Genomic DNA, 14,512 nt, shown 5'->3' on the forward strand with positions numbered 1-14,512 from the left:
GTAACAAAGAAGCCAAACGACCCCCAGTCCTAAGGTCCATTCTTCCGGTTCAATTTGCATGTTTTCTATGCAAAAACAAGGCTTTGTTTTATCTCCACTCTATAAAGCCTCCAACTCATCATTATTTCTGATATTTTGAATTGAAAAAGCTTCCTGGATGGGAAGCGAAACGTCTTCAAACTTGGAGACAAAGTGCAGTGGATTGTTTTTTTTTTTTTTTTTTTTACTTTTTTGGAATGATCTTGAGAAGGTTTGCCCATCTTAAAATTGTTTGCAAATGCTTTGAGTTTACAATTCAAATTTCTTTTAGGCGTGTGGCTTCATCAATATGCAGATCGCATTCTAATGACCCATTCTAATGACCCATTTACCACAAGCAAAGCAATTCCTCAAATCTGAGACTAAGACGTAAACGTTTAAGGTACACATCTCTCAGTCGTAGCAACAAGAATTTTCTTTCATCCTTGATTTAATAAAACATAGCTGTGCATAAAGAAATTTAAACAAAGTTCTCCTGTTTTATATTATATTTAGTCATAGTCACCTTTAGTCCATTCTAAACATTAATTTATTTTTTACTTTTTTGTAGCCATTAGAGATAGGTTACGTTTGTGAAATGCTCTGTTAATGTTGTTTAGCCATATAATTGTTTTTATGAAATAACTTTAGTCATTATTACCTCCTACATCATGGCTTATAGCCTCATCTTTCATTTCCGGCTACCCTGAACACAGAATCTGCTCCTTTAATGGTTGGTATCAAATCGTCTTATTGGTCAGCGTTATGATTTTTGTAAATCACTCGCAACATGCCTGTTTATTGATTTTGTTAATTAAAAACACCTAGAACAAAATGCACATGCAATTTAGCTCCCCTTTGTTTTGAATCTTTAAAGATCAGACCCAAAGTGTAATAACTTAATGTAAACTAGGGATGGAACGGTTTATAAAAACCGCCCGAACCGTTTGGTTCGACTGTCGCGGTTCAGTTCGCGTGTGTTGCGTTCGGTTAATGTGCGGCTGTATGGGACCACTTTGCATTTAGAGTGACCTACGATGACAGTGGAAAGAAAGTTGTAGATAGAAGTGCAACAGTGTGCAAGCATTATGCAACACGTTTTGTTTATGCTAACAGCAACACGACCAACATGATATGCTATCCCGATGCGCTCCAGAACGCCTGCACAGAGCTCCGCTCTGAGTTCCTCGGAGATCGTAGAGGGCATGCACCAGATGATTAAATTCAAAGCAGCAAAACATGCGGAAATGATCCAGGGTTTCCGCGGATCATTAAAAATAATTTCAATTCATTAGTTTTTTGTGATTTTTTTCATTAATTTCATTAATTTTTATGGGATTTTGGTGTAACAATCAACATATACCGAACCGAAAACCGTGACCACGAAACCGTGAACCGAACCGAACCGTGGATTTTGTGAACCGTTCCACCCCTAATTTAAACTGTATAAACACAGCTTGTTCCAGGTTAAAACTCGTAATAAAAAAATAAAGAAAATGAATTTTGTGTTCTGACCAAATGAGATAGATTTCAGGTCAGTTATAGCAGTTAGTTATAACAACATTTAGCAAATGACAGGTTTCCCTCTACCTGTGAATAAAGTTTACCTCACTGGGATTATGATATTCCCAGTTTCTATCCCTTTAGGAATATCTCATCTTCTTTCCTCATATCATTTACTCTATAATGCATTTGTGCAAATGTTTTTTAGTTTGGATTTATACTTCTACTACATGTGAATTTTGAGCTCTAATGATAGAAAACTTAAAAAAGTCAAAGTGTTGCTAATAGGAGGGGGGTAAATAATTCTGAACCCAGTTGTTATTGGTAATGATGTAAAATTGCTCCAGAGGACAATGTCTGTATTTATCTAAAGAAACTTGGCCCTTTGACTCTACTTAAAGAGCTTTTATTCCATAGTTCCAACTGAGTCGGCTCTACGTTTCTATCCCATAAACACCTTTAATGGGCATTATGTCGCTGTGGCTGTCTGATTTAGAAAAATAACCCAGCATGCCATTTGAAAATGGCTCAGTTGGTTCGCTTTGTCATCTTTGAATAAATGCTAATCAGAATTAGACAGGTACATTAGGAGTGTTAACCCGTACCAAACATTTCAAGTTCTTGCTTTCACGCTGTATGTCTCTTGAATCATTTCTTTGTTTTACCAGTTATGAGGAACGAAATTTTTACTTTGAAAGTAAATCAGGCATAGATCTAACCCCCTCTGTGAACATGACACCTCTCCCAACACGACTCTTGTTACTTTTCTGAGTTCAAGCAGAAAGCAGTGAATGCAATCATGGGGGGAAAAAAGTTAATAAGCTTGCAGAACAACTTTAAAGCAGCAATCCCTGACTTCTCACATCTGCCTGGAAACTGGGATTTCAAGAAAGTCTGCCATCCTTTGGTCCTTACTCTATGATTCAGTCAGGTTTAGGTCCAGACTTTGGCCATTGCTGCACATGTATTCCATCTTTCCCAACCATTCTGTTGAGTTGGGGATTTTTTTGGCCTGTTGAAAAACCCGACTTAACCAAGCTTGAGTTGTTTGAAAGATGGCTTCACAAATTTCACTATAATACTTTGTTAGAGGAATTCATGGATGACTCAAACTGTCATTCTCCTAGGGTTTGAAAAGCTCCAGATAGGTACCAGATCTGCTCGGATGGTCAGATCTGCTTGGGCCCCTCCCCCTTCTTATGACGTCATAATATGGAAACGGCTCTCAGACGCACTCTATTGCACCCGTTTCTTAAGAATCAGATCTCTTCTGGAGTCTCAATATATTAACTATATTTGCTATTATTTTACATTTCATTGGCGATCTAAAGCAGGCGAAAGTTGAAAACAATCATTCTCAGTCTTGCAGTCAAGTACTGAGTTCTAAGAATGAGTTCTCCCATTTAGCAAGCTGACACAAAAAGTGTCAGTGCTTCTTCTTATGCTTTTTAAGATCTGAGGACGGGGAGGACAAATAGAACATCTTAAAAAATGACTTTCATAAATATTTTAGACAAAGAAAACAACAGTTATTACTTGTAGAAAACGAGCGGCTGTTGTGGAGAAGTTAAAAGTAGTGTAGCTTAATATGGCTAACTGACCGCGCTAAAAGAGGCAAACCTTTTAGCTACTGAGAACAGCTAACCACAGCGCTACACAGCTCTCCCCTTTATATCATGGACTTGCAGTTACTTCGCTCACCATAAACATATATTTTTCATTTTTTGTATATATCAGGTAAAATCTCATCAGTCATTAGACACGCTAACACCACAAATGCTCCCGACTCGACATAAGGACGCTGCATTATGTTATTATTGTATTCAGGGCAACCACAGTGTTTTATGTCTTGTGGCAATGTTCAGCCAATCATATGGAGCAATGTCACTGAATGCGCAGGACCCGAGCAAATCTGGTATCTACACCGGCCCATGTCATCATCCCTCTGCTGCCGTGCTTTACTGTTGGCAAGGGAGAGATTTGCTGATATGGTGGGACAATTTTTCCAACATGATGCTCTGTTCAAAACACCAACTTTGGCCTGACCAAAGGAAATTGTTTCCGAAGACTTAAGATTTTTCCCTGTTGATTTTTCAAACCTTGTTTTGCTTAAATGGCTACTCTTTCAAAATGTTGTAGTTTTATGTTTAATATTTGATTGTTTTATCATGGCTGTATTCTGAATGACATCTGTAAACTTTACGGTAATTTAGAAAGTCTCCTGCATCTGGTTTGCATCTAACTGTAGGGCAGGAAAGTCAGATATTCTGTTAGAATCGACCCTCTTTAAGATGAGCTCCTTCCATCATAGTGTTCCTGGTGCAGTGCTTTGGAGTCTGGTGCTTAATAAAGCTACGTTTAATAGGACTCAGTATTTACTGTTGCAGAGAAGAGCCAGATTCTACTTATTTTAGTTTATTTTACTTTTCCTGCCTTTCTGTGTCTGTTTATCCTTCTCTCTCTGCCCTCAATCTTCCACTTTGCATCCTCACATCTCAAATCATCTGATTTAGATGATCCCTACCACAGTGCGTGTAGTTAAGTAGAAATGGTAGTTTTCATGGGTATCTCGTTCTCCCCCCCATTTAATCTCCTCCATGTTCCTGACATTAATACAGAGACTGATCTAAGCCCTCCTGCCTCTTTCTATGACATTTATCACTGTGCTTCCTAATGCAGCAAGTCTGCCTCTGTTGACGAGGAATGAGGATGACAAGCATGGCCTATTTTCTTGCTTATGATAGGCTCCTCTCCTTTTGAGTTTTTTTGGGGGGTGGGAGTATTCCTGCTGAAGAGTGTTTACTAAAGTGTCTCGCTGCATTGGTTGACAAGGACTTGACATTAAACTTTGATCGTAAATCTGGCATTTTACTGTCATTGCTAAACTAGGATCCATTAGTGTCTTAGATTGTAATAAATGGTGTCGGGAAATTTACTCATAAACCCTGCAAACATCATCAAACGCAGTATCCAAAGCGTTTGAATCATCTATGTGGTTTTGATTGATGATAACAAATTATGAAAATCACACTTTATGGTATTAATTTTTATAAATGACCAATGAATAACTTTTTTCCTTAAAATCAAAGGAATGGAGCTGGAAAAGTGCCAAAACATTGCAACCGTTCCTCTATTTTAAATCAAATGATACATTTTAAAAGCAGTTTTCTTGCCATAACTGTTCAGAGCACATTTGCACTACAAGTTTGATATATCAAGCCTAAATCATAGCAGTCACATCTTTTTACACAGATTCACAGATTGGTAGGCAAGCAGGGTTACGACCTTTGGCCAAATGCGCATTGACATTAGGTGGAGAAGAATAGAAATAAACTGAAAAGATGCCAGTTTAGGAGTTTGTAGTTTCCTCTTGCAGTAGGCATCATTCAGTCTTCTAGGTCTGGAAAAGCAAGAGAGTTGACCCAAAGGCTAATTGACTCGGGAATACCTGTGTCTGCAGGTCTACTGTACATCCAAACAAAACCAAATAAGATATCTGCAGAGAAAAGCTTGACTTAAGATAAAAACTTCTGTGGCAATACAGTATGAGCTTTATTCAATGCTGTAATGGTCATTCCATGCCAACGGGTGGTGCACTATTGCTTCCACCCAAGTCAAGAAATTAAATGGATAATGAGGGAAAGAAGCAGGATGTAAATACTGAATAAAGAGGAGGTAAATAAAAACAGGAGCAACACGTTTAAAGTATATTATGGACAATTAATTCAACAACCTCTGAGCCAAGATTCTCAAGCAGAAATTAAAGTCTGCTTGGTCCATTGTTGGCTGGTTTGTACTGTCAAAGGGAGGGTGGAGGTTTGACAGGACCCAAATGCAGACACAAAACCAGTGGTGACTACTTAAAAGTTTAATTAACCAAAAGTTCAACAAAAGCAAAAAATCCAAAACATAAATCCACAAAAATCCTCAAAACCAAGAATACTCACAACCAGAAGGGGACAAAGTAATGACGACAAACCAGCAAAGAGTGACTGAACAGCAGGAGAATATATGGGAGAGAGAAACAAAGACCAGGCTAATTAGCAGATTGGGAGCAGGTGTGAACAGAGGAGCCTAGAAGGGAGCTAGGGAAAAGGAGACTGACACAAGAGGGCAAAATATCTAAGAACTCAAATACAATCAAACATACCAAGAACACAAGAATCAAAATAAGACCAATGAAAACTCAAAATAAAACTTGACCAAAACCATGACATGCAGACACACCAGTTTGTCAACTGTTATGTTGGTCATGTTTAGCGGTATCATGTCCGAGACTTCAGACTGATGCATTCTGGGAGTTTGTTTCAAATATAGTCAGTTTGGTTACTGCTTTGTCTGGATAGGACCCTGGTCCGATGAAGTACGACGTGAGCTATGAGAACAAGCAGAAGAGTCCTGCAGTTCTGAGTTTTCTCCACAGGTGGCAGTATTATTAGAAAACTCAAAGGTTTTAAAGTCTAAGGCTTGTTTGTTACTTTTCTATTAAAAGGGATCATATACAGTGTTATTTAAAGGGTGATCACTCTGGGGGAAAAGGGAAAAGAACTGGAAAAAAGTTCAGAGGCGTGAGCGCCCTAAGGGGCACTAGCTTTTCTAACAAAAACACATGCAATGGAAAGTAATAAATTAAATATATATTCCAAATAGTGGTTTTTTTTTTATTCCAGAGACGTTGAAGATGGCTTTTTTTTTTATATATGGCATAAATGTTTAATAAGTCTAAGATTGAGTATCTGTTCAATTGTGTCCATGTTTTGGAGGAATAATTGCACAATTTTCAAGCTATTTACAATTCATCTACATTTATTATAAAGTCCAAACATTTAAAACTAACAATAAATAGGTAAAATGTTTTAAAATATTTTTTTCTATTTCATTTATTGGAAAATTGGTTTCTCCTACATGAAGAAGGCAGAGTGGCTTTATTAATAATTTCAGTTGAAATATCAGCAGTCATTAGGTTTTACTCTGAAACTGGACAGAAACTCGCACTGTTGCAGTCAATGACCTGATCTATTGAAAAACGAACATGCCAGCTCTAATGGCCTTTTTTAGGTGCATCGCCTGTATAGCCCATACAGAATAATAGACTTTTAAGCACTTGATTAACAGGAGGATGACAGCCACCAAAGGCCTTTTCACAAAGGCAATTATTCAGCTGTCTCTCTGTCTCTCAGCTGCTTGATAAATGCCACTAATGCCTAAAATATAAATGGCACAATAAATCTAAATAACACTTTGCTCCACATGTTGTGTTTCTATGCCAATCTGTAAGTTTGAAAAAAGAGGAAAGTAGGACAGGGAAAGTTGGATTCATCATCCTTAATGCCTTCTGTCACTTCAGTTGGGTATTAAACCAACACTGTCCCCTGATTTAGCCCTCATATCCTTTCCCCCGAGCCTCGTTTTACTCGCACAGCCTGTTTGTGTCATCCCGGTGTAGCCCTCCCCTCTGAGCCAAGAGAAAAGGTTCTCTAAAACAAAGCAAGCCCTCTCCTTTCAACTTTACTCTCTGTTCCTACACCAGAAACCTACTCAGACTTCCTCCACTGTCCCTCTGCTCAGCGCCTCTCTTCTTTCATACGTTTTTTCCCCCAGCGCCGTCAGAATGAACGATTTACATGAATCACAAGGCTCTCAAACCAAGCTCAGTTGTCGTGACATCCCCCTGCTGGTTTTGTTAGCGTAACCATGCTTCACAGCTCCATAGAGACCATTATCCAATGTCCAATGTGATGTATCCGAAGGAAAACACTGTCATTCATGTAATGTTGCTGCCCTTGCACGTACACCCTCACAGCACTCATTCCAGTGAACCTCAGATTGCTTGATTGGCATGCATGGCTGTGTTTTCCAGGAGGGCTAGTGGAACCATGGTGTTATTTGCATAAAACAGAAAGAGGCTCTGCCTTGCTTCTGTTCTGCTCTTCCATGATTGTACAGCTTCTCAAAGGAAAGTCTGCATGTAATTCACATACAAAAAGAAAACGAAAGCTATGTGAAATTCTCTACTCACAGTGGATGTGAGAAGTTAGCCCTGTTGAAGGAGTTGGTTGTATAAAGAGGAGACAATGTTTACAGACCCTTTTCACCTTTAAATATCTTGTATTGTACAACTGAAAAACAAACAGACCAGATTGCAAATGTTTGAAAGATGTTTCCATCTTGTTTTCAGTATTCAAAATTTATACTTTTTTTTTTTTGCACCTAATTTGCATCCCTAAAGCTAAGGCTAAAGCATCTCAAACATTGATATCTCTTGGTGCATGATAATTAGACAAAATATAATAAAACAGTGAAAAAGTAGAAGAAAATATATTTTTCTCTTAACTAAGTATACATACCAGAGGAAAGCGGATCAAAGCCACTAAGAGACGTTATATTCTACATCTAACGACATTCTACCGTATTTCTTGCATACATCTACAGGGCTCGATGTTAACCATCGCCCGATCGCCCGGGGCAAGTACTTTTTATTGTCGGGAGAGTACAAATTTCATTGCATTTGCCCGCCGGGCAAGTGCAGTGATCGCAAAAAAGTATATTTATCACTCAAAATTACTTCAAAATCACCGACATTAGCTGAAAACGACCCAGCCGGCGCCATTTTTGTTGTTTTGTACACATTCTCGCGTGATTTGAAAAAGCCACGAGATTTTCCGCCAGATGGCGTGATTTTTGTCAACCTAGCGATAATTTTGATGTAGCTACCAAAACGACAAACAAGCTAGAAAATGCGATCATATGGCAGTCTTCTGTACAGTGATGCAGGTCATACATCAAAAAATTAAAAAAAAAAAATTTTCTCTTAGACATTGGAGAGGTGCATTTAAATGTTATACAGCTAAACATGTTAAATTGGTGACCTCTTATGTTATTATTATTGTCTTGTTGCTGAATTTATTTTGTCAGGGAAAACTAATCCTGAGTCAATTAAAAGTCAGGGAATTCTGAAATGATGTCAGACTGTGGAAACCCTGTATAAAATAACTATAATGATTCTCTAGAAAAGTCACATTATATTAATAGTATTATCCTGTATAAATATACCGTGACTCTAAAATAAAAGTTTTTCATTTGTGATATTGACTTCTATCTTGTGATTTATCTTAAGTTTTTAACCTGTCAAGTTTTTTTTTTAGATTTTTAACATTACAATTTATATTTTTCCAAGCACAAAACAGTTTAAAGCAAAGTTTAGTTTGAAAAGAATGTGCAGGAAGGATTGAAAAGCATGTTAACACAGTAATGTAGGCTTGAGTTCATTATCTGACGCATGCATATACACACCAGGAACCTGGAAACTTAAAAAATACTGAATTACAAAAAACATTTAAAAGACAAACATGTTTCATTGATATATATACAAAAATGAATATTAGGAACTATATTTATCAAACATTATACTGGGCAAGTAAAAATTGTTTCTGGGCAAATGAAATGTGAAAGTCACTTGTCTAAAGGGCAAGTGGTAAAAATCCTAAGCGTCAACCCCTGATGTATATTAAGGATGTAGATGACGAAATATCAATAAAAGAATTACTTCATACGAGTAAAATCAACATTTTGGAGTGACAGAAAATCTGTGGGGTCATCAAAAGTTTGCTATGGAAGAAAGATATCCCATCAACATCAAAGATGTGAAGAACTTTGACCGGCAGAGTGAGCTATATTGGCATGTTAAGATACAGGTGGGCACTAAATAACCAGATCATTGAAGCTTTTGGATTTTGTTTTATTTGAACTGTACATTGGAAACTGCAGCCTATATCTCCAAAATGTTTTACCCTGATCTGACATTTTCTATAACTGGAACACTTTTAGACTGTTGACTTGGTTTGAGATATTTTTTTCTTGTGCTTTCAGCCCAGCATGCTTGGCCAAACATGGCGCTATTCATTCTTCCTATTTTCTGAGAATCCTCTTAAACTCCTCGGCATGAATTTTTTTCTGCAGCTGGAACCTTATCTTTTTTCTGTGAGGTCTGGGCCCGGTCCCAGCGAACAGCTGGTGACCATTCTGCCCAATGGTTTGACTGGCTGACCAGTGTCAGTCAGGAGGAGGAAGAGGGCTGCAAAGGCAGAGGGTTGGACACTGAGAGGAGATAAAGGGCACGTGGAGTGGGTACAAATGGAGGAAAGGGAATACAGCAGGATGAAAACTGAGCTCATTTCATTCTCCTCAATTAACACCCTCACCTCTCTGTCCTGGGTCTGCTTCTGTCTGTCTGTCTGTGTCGCTCCGCTGGCCCGAATCCTGTTACCCATTTTTAAGAGAAAAATGAGTTTCTAAGCAAAGCTGTACTTGCTGATGTTGTAAGCCCAACTTCATTTTTGTTTCAATACTCAGCTGAAACCTGAGTGGAGAGGCAAACTTGGCTCACACCAACACAAAAGTTGAAAAGGCCTTACCCCTCCTCCAGCTGCCAAAATAGGGGGGAGAGGGCGACAAACGGGGAGCCGACAGTTGGACATACATTAATATAGGGCAAAATGCCCTAACAAAAAAAAAAAGCAAAAAGAAAATGAGACCCATTCAGCCTGATCCCAGCAATGACTGCACCCTTACCAAGGGATTACACTGGGAAGAACATTACTGCACACTTGTAAAAGGATTGTAACACATGTGCTATCACAACTCACAATAGAAGAAGAACTACAGCCATCAATTCCTTCCTTTTCTCTTCTTCCACTCACTCCCTCATTTCAACCCCTCCATTCCCTCTGCAGAAGCCTTGGAGGATCCGTCCAGTGCCGGCACAGTGGCAGGCGCCGTTATCGGCTCTCTTCTGGCCCTCCTATTGGTCGTCACTCTCTTTGTCGTCCTTCTGACCCGCAACCGCCGGCAACAAAGGCGGGGCTTTCCAAGCGGTGGAGACTCTGTAACAGCAGGCAATGGAGGCAGCAATGGCTCGGACTACGGCAACAAAGCCCGCCTGCTGTTCGCTGGCTCTGGAAATGGCAGCAAGAACGGAACCGGGGCAAACAACAACGGGCCCGTCTACACATATAGGGAGGGCTGCGATGCCACCGGCACGCTGACAGAAAAACCCAACAGCTACCACCATCACCTCCACCCCTCAACCGGAAACCGGACAGCTGCACACGACATCCTCCTTTGCGGTGAGATGGATGAAGCCGAAAGGAGTAAGTTCAACCTGGATGACAGCATTGAGGATGAAGACGAGCGATACAATCGATTTGGAGGCGGTGGAAACGTGCTACCTCCAGCATATCATGCCCACAGAGGTCATGGCGGTGAAGCAGAAATGGATGTGTACCTCGACGATGACATGGAGTCTCAGAGGGATGGCTCTGTCATTTCTCGGACTGCCATTTACGTCTGAGGATGGAGAGAGAACAAGAAAGGAGGGGGGCTGGGAATAGGAGGGTGAGGTGGAGGAAGAAGGGGAGTTAAAGACAACCTCCGCTTCAAATCTAAAATTAAAGCCGCCTCCATTAGCTCTACACCTACCTGCTTATAATTCAACCTGACTGCAGAGATGCCATCAGTATTTTCCTCTATGCTTCACAGTTGCTGTTCATTAATGTCTAAAGAGGACCGAGAGAACAATAAAAACAGAAGTCGTTGTGATGCTTGTGAAGCAAAAGTAGTGCGCTGTGGTTCAGTTTGTGACGTGTTGAACTGTACCAACGAGGGACTTGATTCAGTGTAAGTCAAATATATCAAAAGGAGAAAAAAAAAAATCCTGCCAAACCCGAAACCTTAGCAACCATTGATGCAACTCTGCTTATTGCTACGTTCTTCTTGCTTCAGCTTTGCTGTGTGATTATGTGCAGAGTGACTAAAGTGTTTGTACTGTAAACATTACCAGAAGACGCAACTAGAAACATAGTCGACGTCACAAAATCACCCAGATTGATATTAAAATGTTCGTCAACTTGTTAAACAGCTTCTGTGAATGTTGCCCATGTGTTGCAAATGGCAGCTCGTTTATCAAAAACCCGGACCTGTTTTTCGGAGCTCAAAAAGACTTGACTTGTCGTCGTGGCAACAGTGAAAGACTTTTTTTTTTTTTTAAACAGAGCGTTGACTCTACTTTGGGTTTGCCCCCTGCCACTCCACCTGGTTTCCCGACGGGAGCCGCTGAAGTAAGGGGCCCCCATGCTGAGTCACTTGACAGACTTACCAGTGTGTGCTAATGTGCGGCTGGCTGTGGTGTTAATGATGTGCATCATCCGTATATTGGGCGGTGTGTCTCTGTAGCACAGTTGTTGTTGTTGTTGTAGATGTTGTCGTTGTTGCTATTGTGTAATGGTGTTGATCTTGCTAAGAAAAAGATGCACCAAGAGCCTTGGGGGGTTCCACAAAGTTTCATGTTGAGTCTGTAATGACTCATTAAATGAATAAAAAAGTTGCTTTTCTTTGTTTCCAACTCTACTTCCTTCTATTGTCTCACCTTCTTTACTTTTCCCCACTGCTTTCCTTTCTTAAACAGGAACTCTGATGTTTTATGGCATAAACAGTGCCATTTCTTCTATTCATGGTTTCAAATATGAGGTGAAATGGTTTGGGGTTATTGCATGTCCTTTTATCACTTTTACATGTTTTTTTTTTATATTTTAGACACTCCAGTTTATTAAATATTCTATATTCAAGATGCGTTTTTAAAATGAGAACATTAAATGGAATAAAAACTGAAAATGTTTCAGTCTTAAAAATGTTTGTTGGCATATTTGAAATGGTTAGAATTGGTCAAAACTAAAATATACCCTAGAAATTCCAGTGCATACCATGTAGATGCAGCAATTAGCCTCAATTAAACATGACTATTATGAGAGTTAAGATCAGAATATTTGTTGAAGAGACTCACTGGCCACTTTATCATTATATATTATTGTATTACTTTGAAGATGACTTTGCTGTTGGTGTCAGACGGGTTGGTCTGAGTTTTAAAAGCCACTAATCCACTGGGATTATTTCCACTGAACCTTCAATGTGCTTTACAGAGAATGGTGTCCAGTCAGTGGCAATTTTGTGGGTCAAAATTTCTTTTAGATGTCAGAGAAGAAAAAGACAGAGATAGAATGGCAGCAGCAATCTGGACAAATAGTTATAAGAACCAAACTATGAAGGACACAACGTGTTAAACTTTGAGCACTAGATCACACCAGGGTAACTCCCGTCAGCTGAGAAAAGCATGCTTAAGCCCTCATTTAAAGGCATACTATGCAACATTTTTCAGTTAATGTGTTCCATATGGTTTTGGATGATTAAATGAGTCATTTCAGGTCGAACAGAGGTTTTCTCGGCCGCCCTGGTGGTCTGTAGGGGAAATACCGTACTTGCAATTGCAGGAGCCCTCGGCCCGCTAGCCTGGGTGCCAGTCCGAACTTAGTCCCGCCCACAAAGTTTGAGTTCGGGGAAGTTCGGTCTGGCTCTGCTCCATAGTAGCGCAAGTATTATCGCCCACTGTCAGGCGATCCAATCAAATTGTCAGGGCGGGCTTTATACGATGATGGACAGATGATCAAGAGTAACGTAATCAACCACGTGACCAAAGCGCGCTTGGGTGACAACAATAATGGCTGCCGCTGGAGAGTTTGGGTGAGTAGATTCTGCTATTAGGTCTGTTCTAGAAGATATCGACAGCAAATTAATTTTAAAAGAGGAACAGAGAAACGCGATCAAGGCTCATCTTCTTATTCTAGGCGTGAAACTGCACGCTTTGATTTTTGTGGACAACAACTATGCCTCGCTTAACATACGTCACTCACTCCGTTGCTCTTATTGGTTGTAGGTCTATCCAATTGAGTGCAGAGGCATTATTTTTCCTGGTTCGTTCGAAACACGCCCCATAATCACAGCTCTATGGAGCAGCATCAGACTCATATTCTGACTAGAATTGAGTCGGACTACGTCAGGCTATCGGCCCGCACCCACAGGCTCAGAAGTCTCGTGCATCGCGAGAGTCGGTCTTGCTTTATGGCGAGAACTGCTACACGCCCCCAGTGAAAGGCATGCTCGTTGCTAGCGAAGTGGCGATATTTGTGCAGTTATCATGGCGGAACCAGTGAGAATTTTCAAACTCGAAAATTGGAACAAAATAGTCACTTTACCGCAGTAGACATGGTGATTCGTTGCGTTCGCCTGTCTGCTAAGCTCAAAACAACCGCGCATGGCTTGACGGAGAAACCAGGAGAACAGCTGAGCATATTTACGACAGTGCACTTTTACTTTCGCCCTCTGGGGGGAGCCTCGCTGGAAAATCAACACCGGTTGCATAGTATACCTTTAAACAGGTTTACTGGAATAGCTCAATCAAAGGTTGGAAAAATTTCTCCCAGGTTCTAAAAGACTTGTTTTCAGCTGCTACTTCCAGATGTGTGGGTAAGAATGTGCTAAAGGCAGAGCGAAAGCATGGATCCGGTCTCCTTGTATCACTGTGGTGGTGATCTAATGGTGTGGGCATGTTCTTGGCCTATTCTAGGTCACTCTTGTTAAAAACCCCTCAGTCTATTTGGTTACTGTTATCAACATTATCCTTACCTTTATGAGCTCAGATGACACTTCTAGCAGAGTTATGCACCTTTCCACAAAGTTCGGATTATCTCAAAACAAAGAAAAAAGAAACCGAGTATATTGTTCAGTCATGGCCTCCACAGAAAGATCTGTCCAATGAAGGATCTTTAATACAGTGAAAGAGGAAGTGTCCCCATTTGCAGGCACCAAACCTGCAGGAGCTGAAATAGTAAAAACTGAGAGCTTATTCAAAGTCTGCTCTGAATTGCAATAACGGACCTAATAAAGTGGACAGTGAGTGTATGTTATCATTTCTGTGGGATCTTTTGCTGATGTTTTCATTAACCGTGGTTACAGAAATCAGTTCAAATAAACCTTTAATTTTGAAGTAGTTTTTGACCATATTCTCTGGTATTATAGGTATTATTTAAGGTCAATATTAAACTTTGCTAAAAATTATAGTCCTTGAAAATGCAGTTAGTTTAGATCTAAGAAACAGCCTCAG

At 39.9% G+C, this 14,512-nt stretch overlaps 1 protein-coding gene across 4 annotated transcripts in view; it reads left to right on the top strand.

Annotated features, from left to right (window-relative positions):
- Positions 1-14,512, top strand: part of pvrl2l (PVR cell adhesion molecule related 2 like) — a 603,137-nt gene that overhangs the window by 338,883 nt on the left and 249,742 nt on the right. The window contains exon 7 of one of the 4 annotated variants that reach the window (XM_038302855.1): positions 10,254-11,925. The exons of the other annotated variants lie outside the window; for them this stretch is intronic. Within the exon in view, the coding sequence (XP_038158783.1) occupies positions 10,254-10,870 (617 nt within the window). The 3' untranslated portion in view covers positions 10,871-11,925. Of the gene's footprint in view, positions 1-10,253; positions 11,926-14,512 lie in introns of those variants that run through there. 4 annotated transcript variants of the gene reach the window in all.

Source organism: Cyprinodon tularosa, unplaced genomic scaffold (assembly GCF_016077235.1).
Source record: "Cyprinodon tularosa strain WSP-4 unplaced genomic scaffold, ASM1607723v1 ctg5, whole genome shotgun sequence".
In the NCBI taxonomy this organism is placed as follows: Eukaryota; Metazoa; Chordata; class Actinopteri; order Cyprinodontiformes; family Cyprinodontidae; genus Cyprinodon; species Cyprinodon tularosa.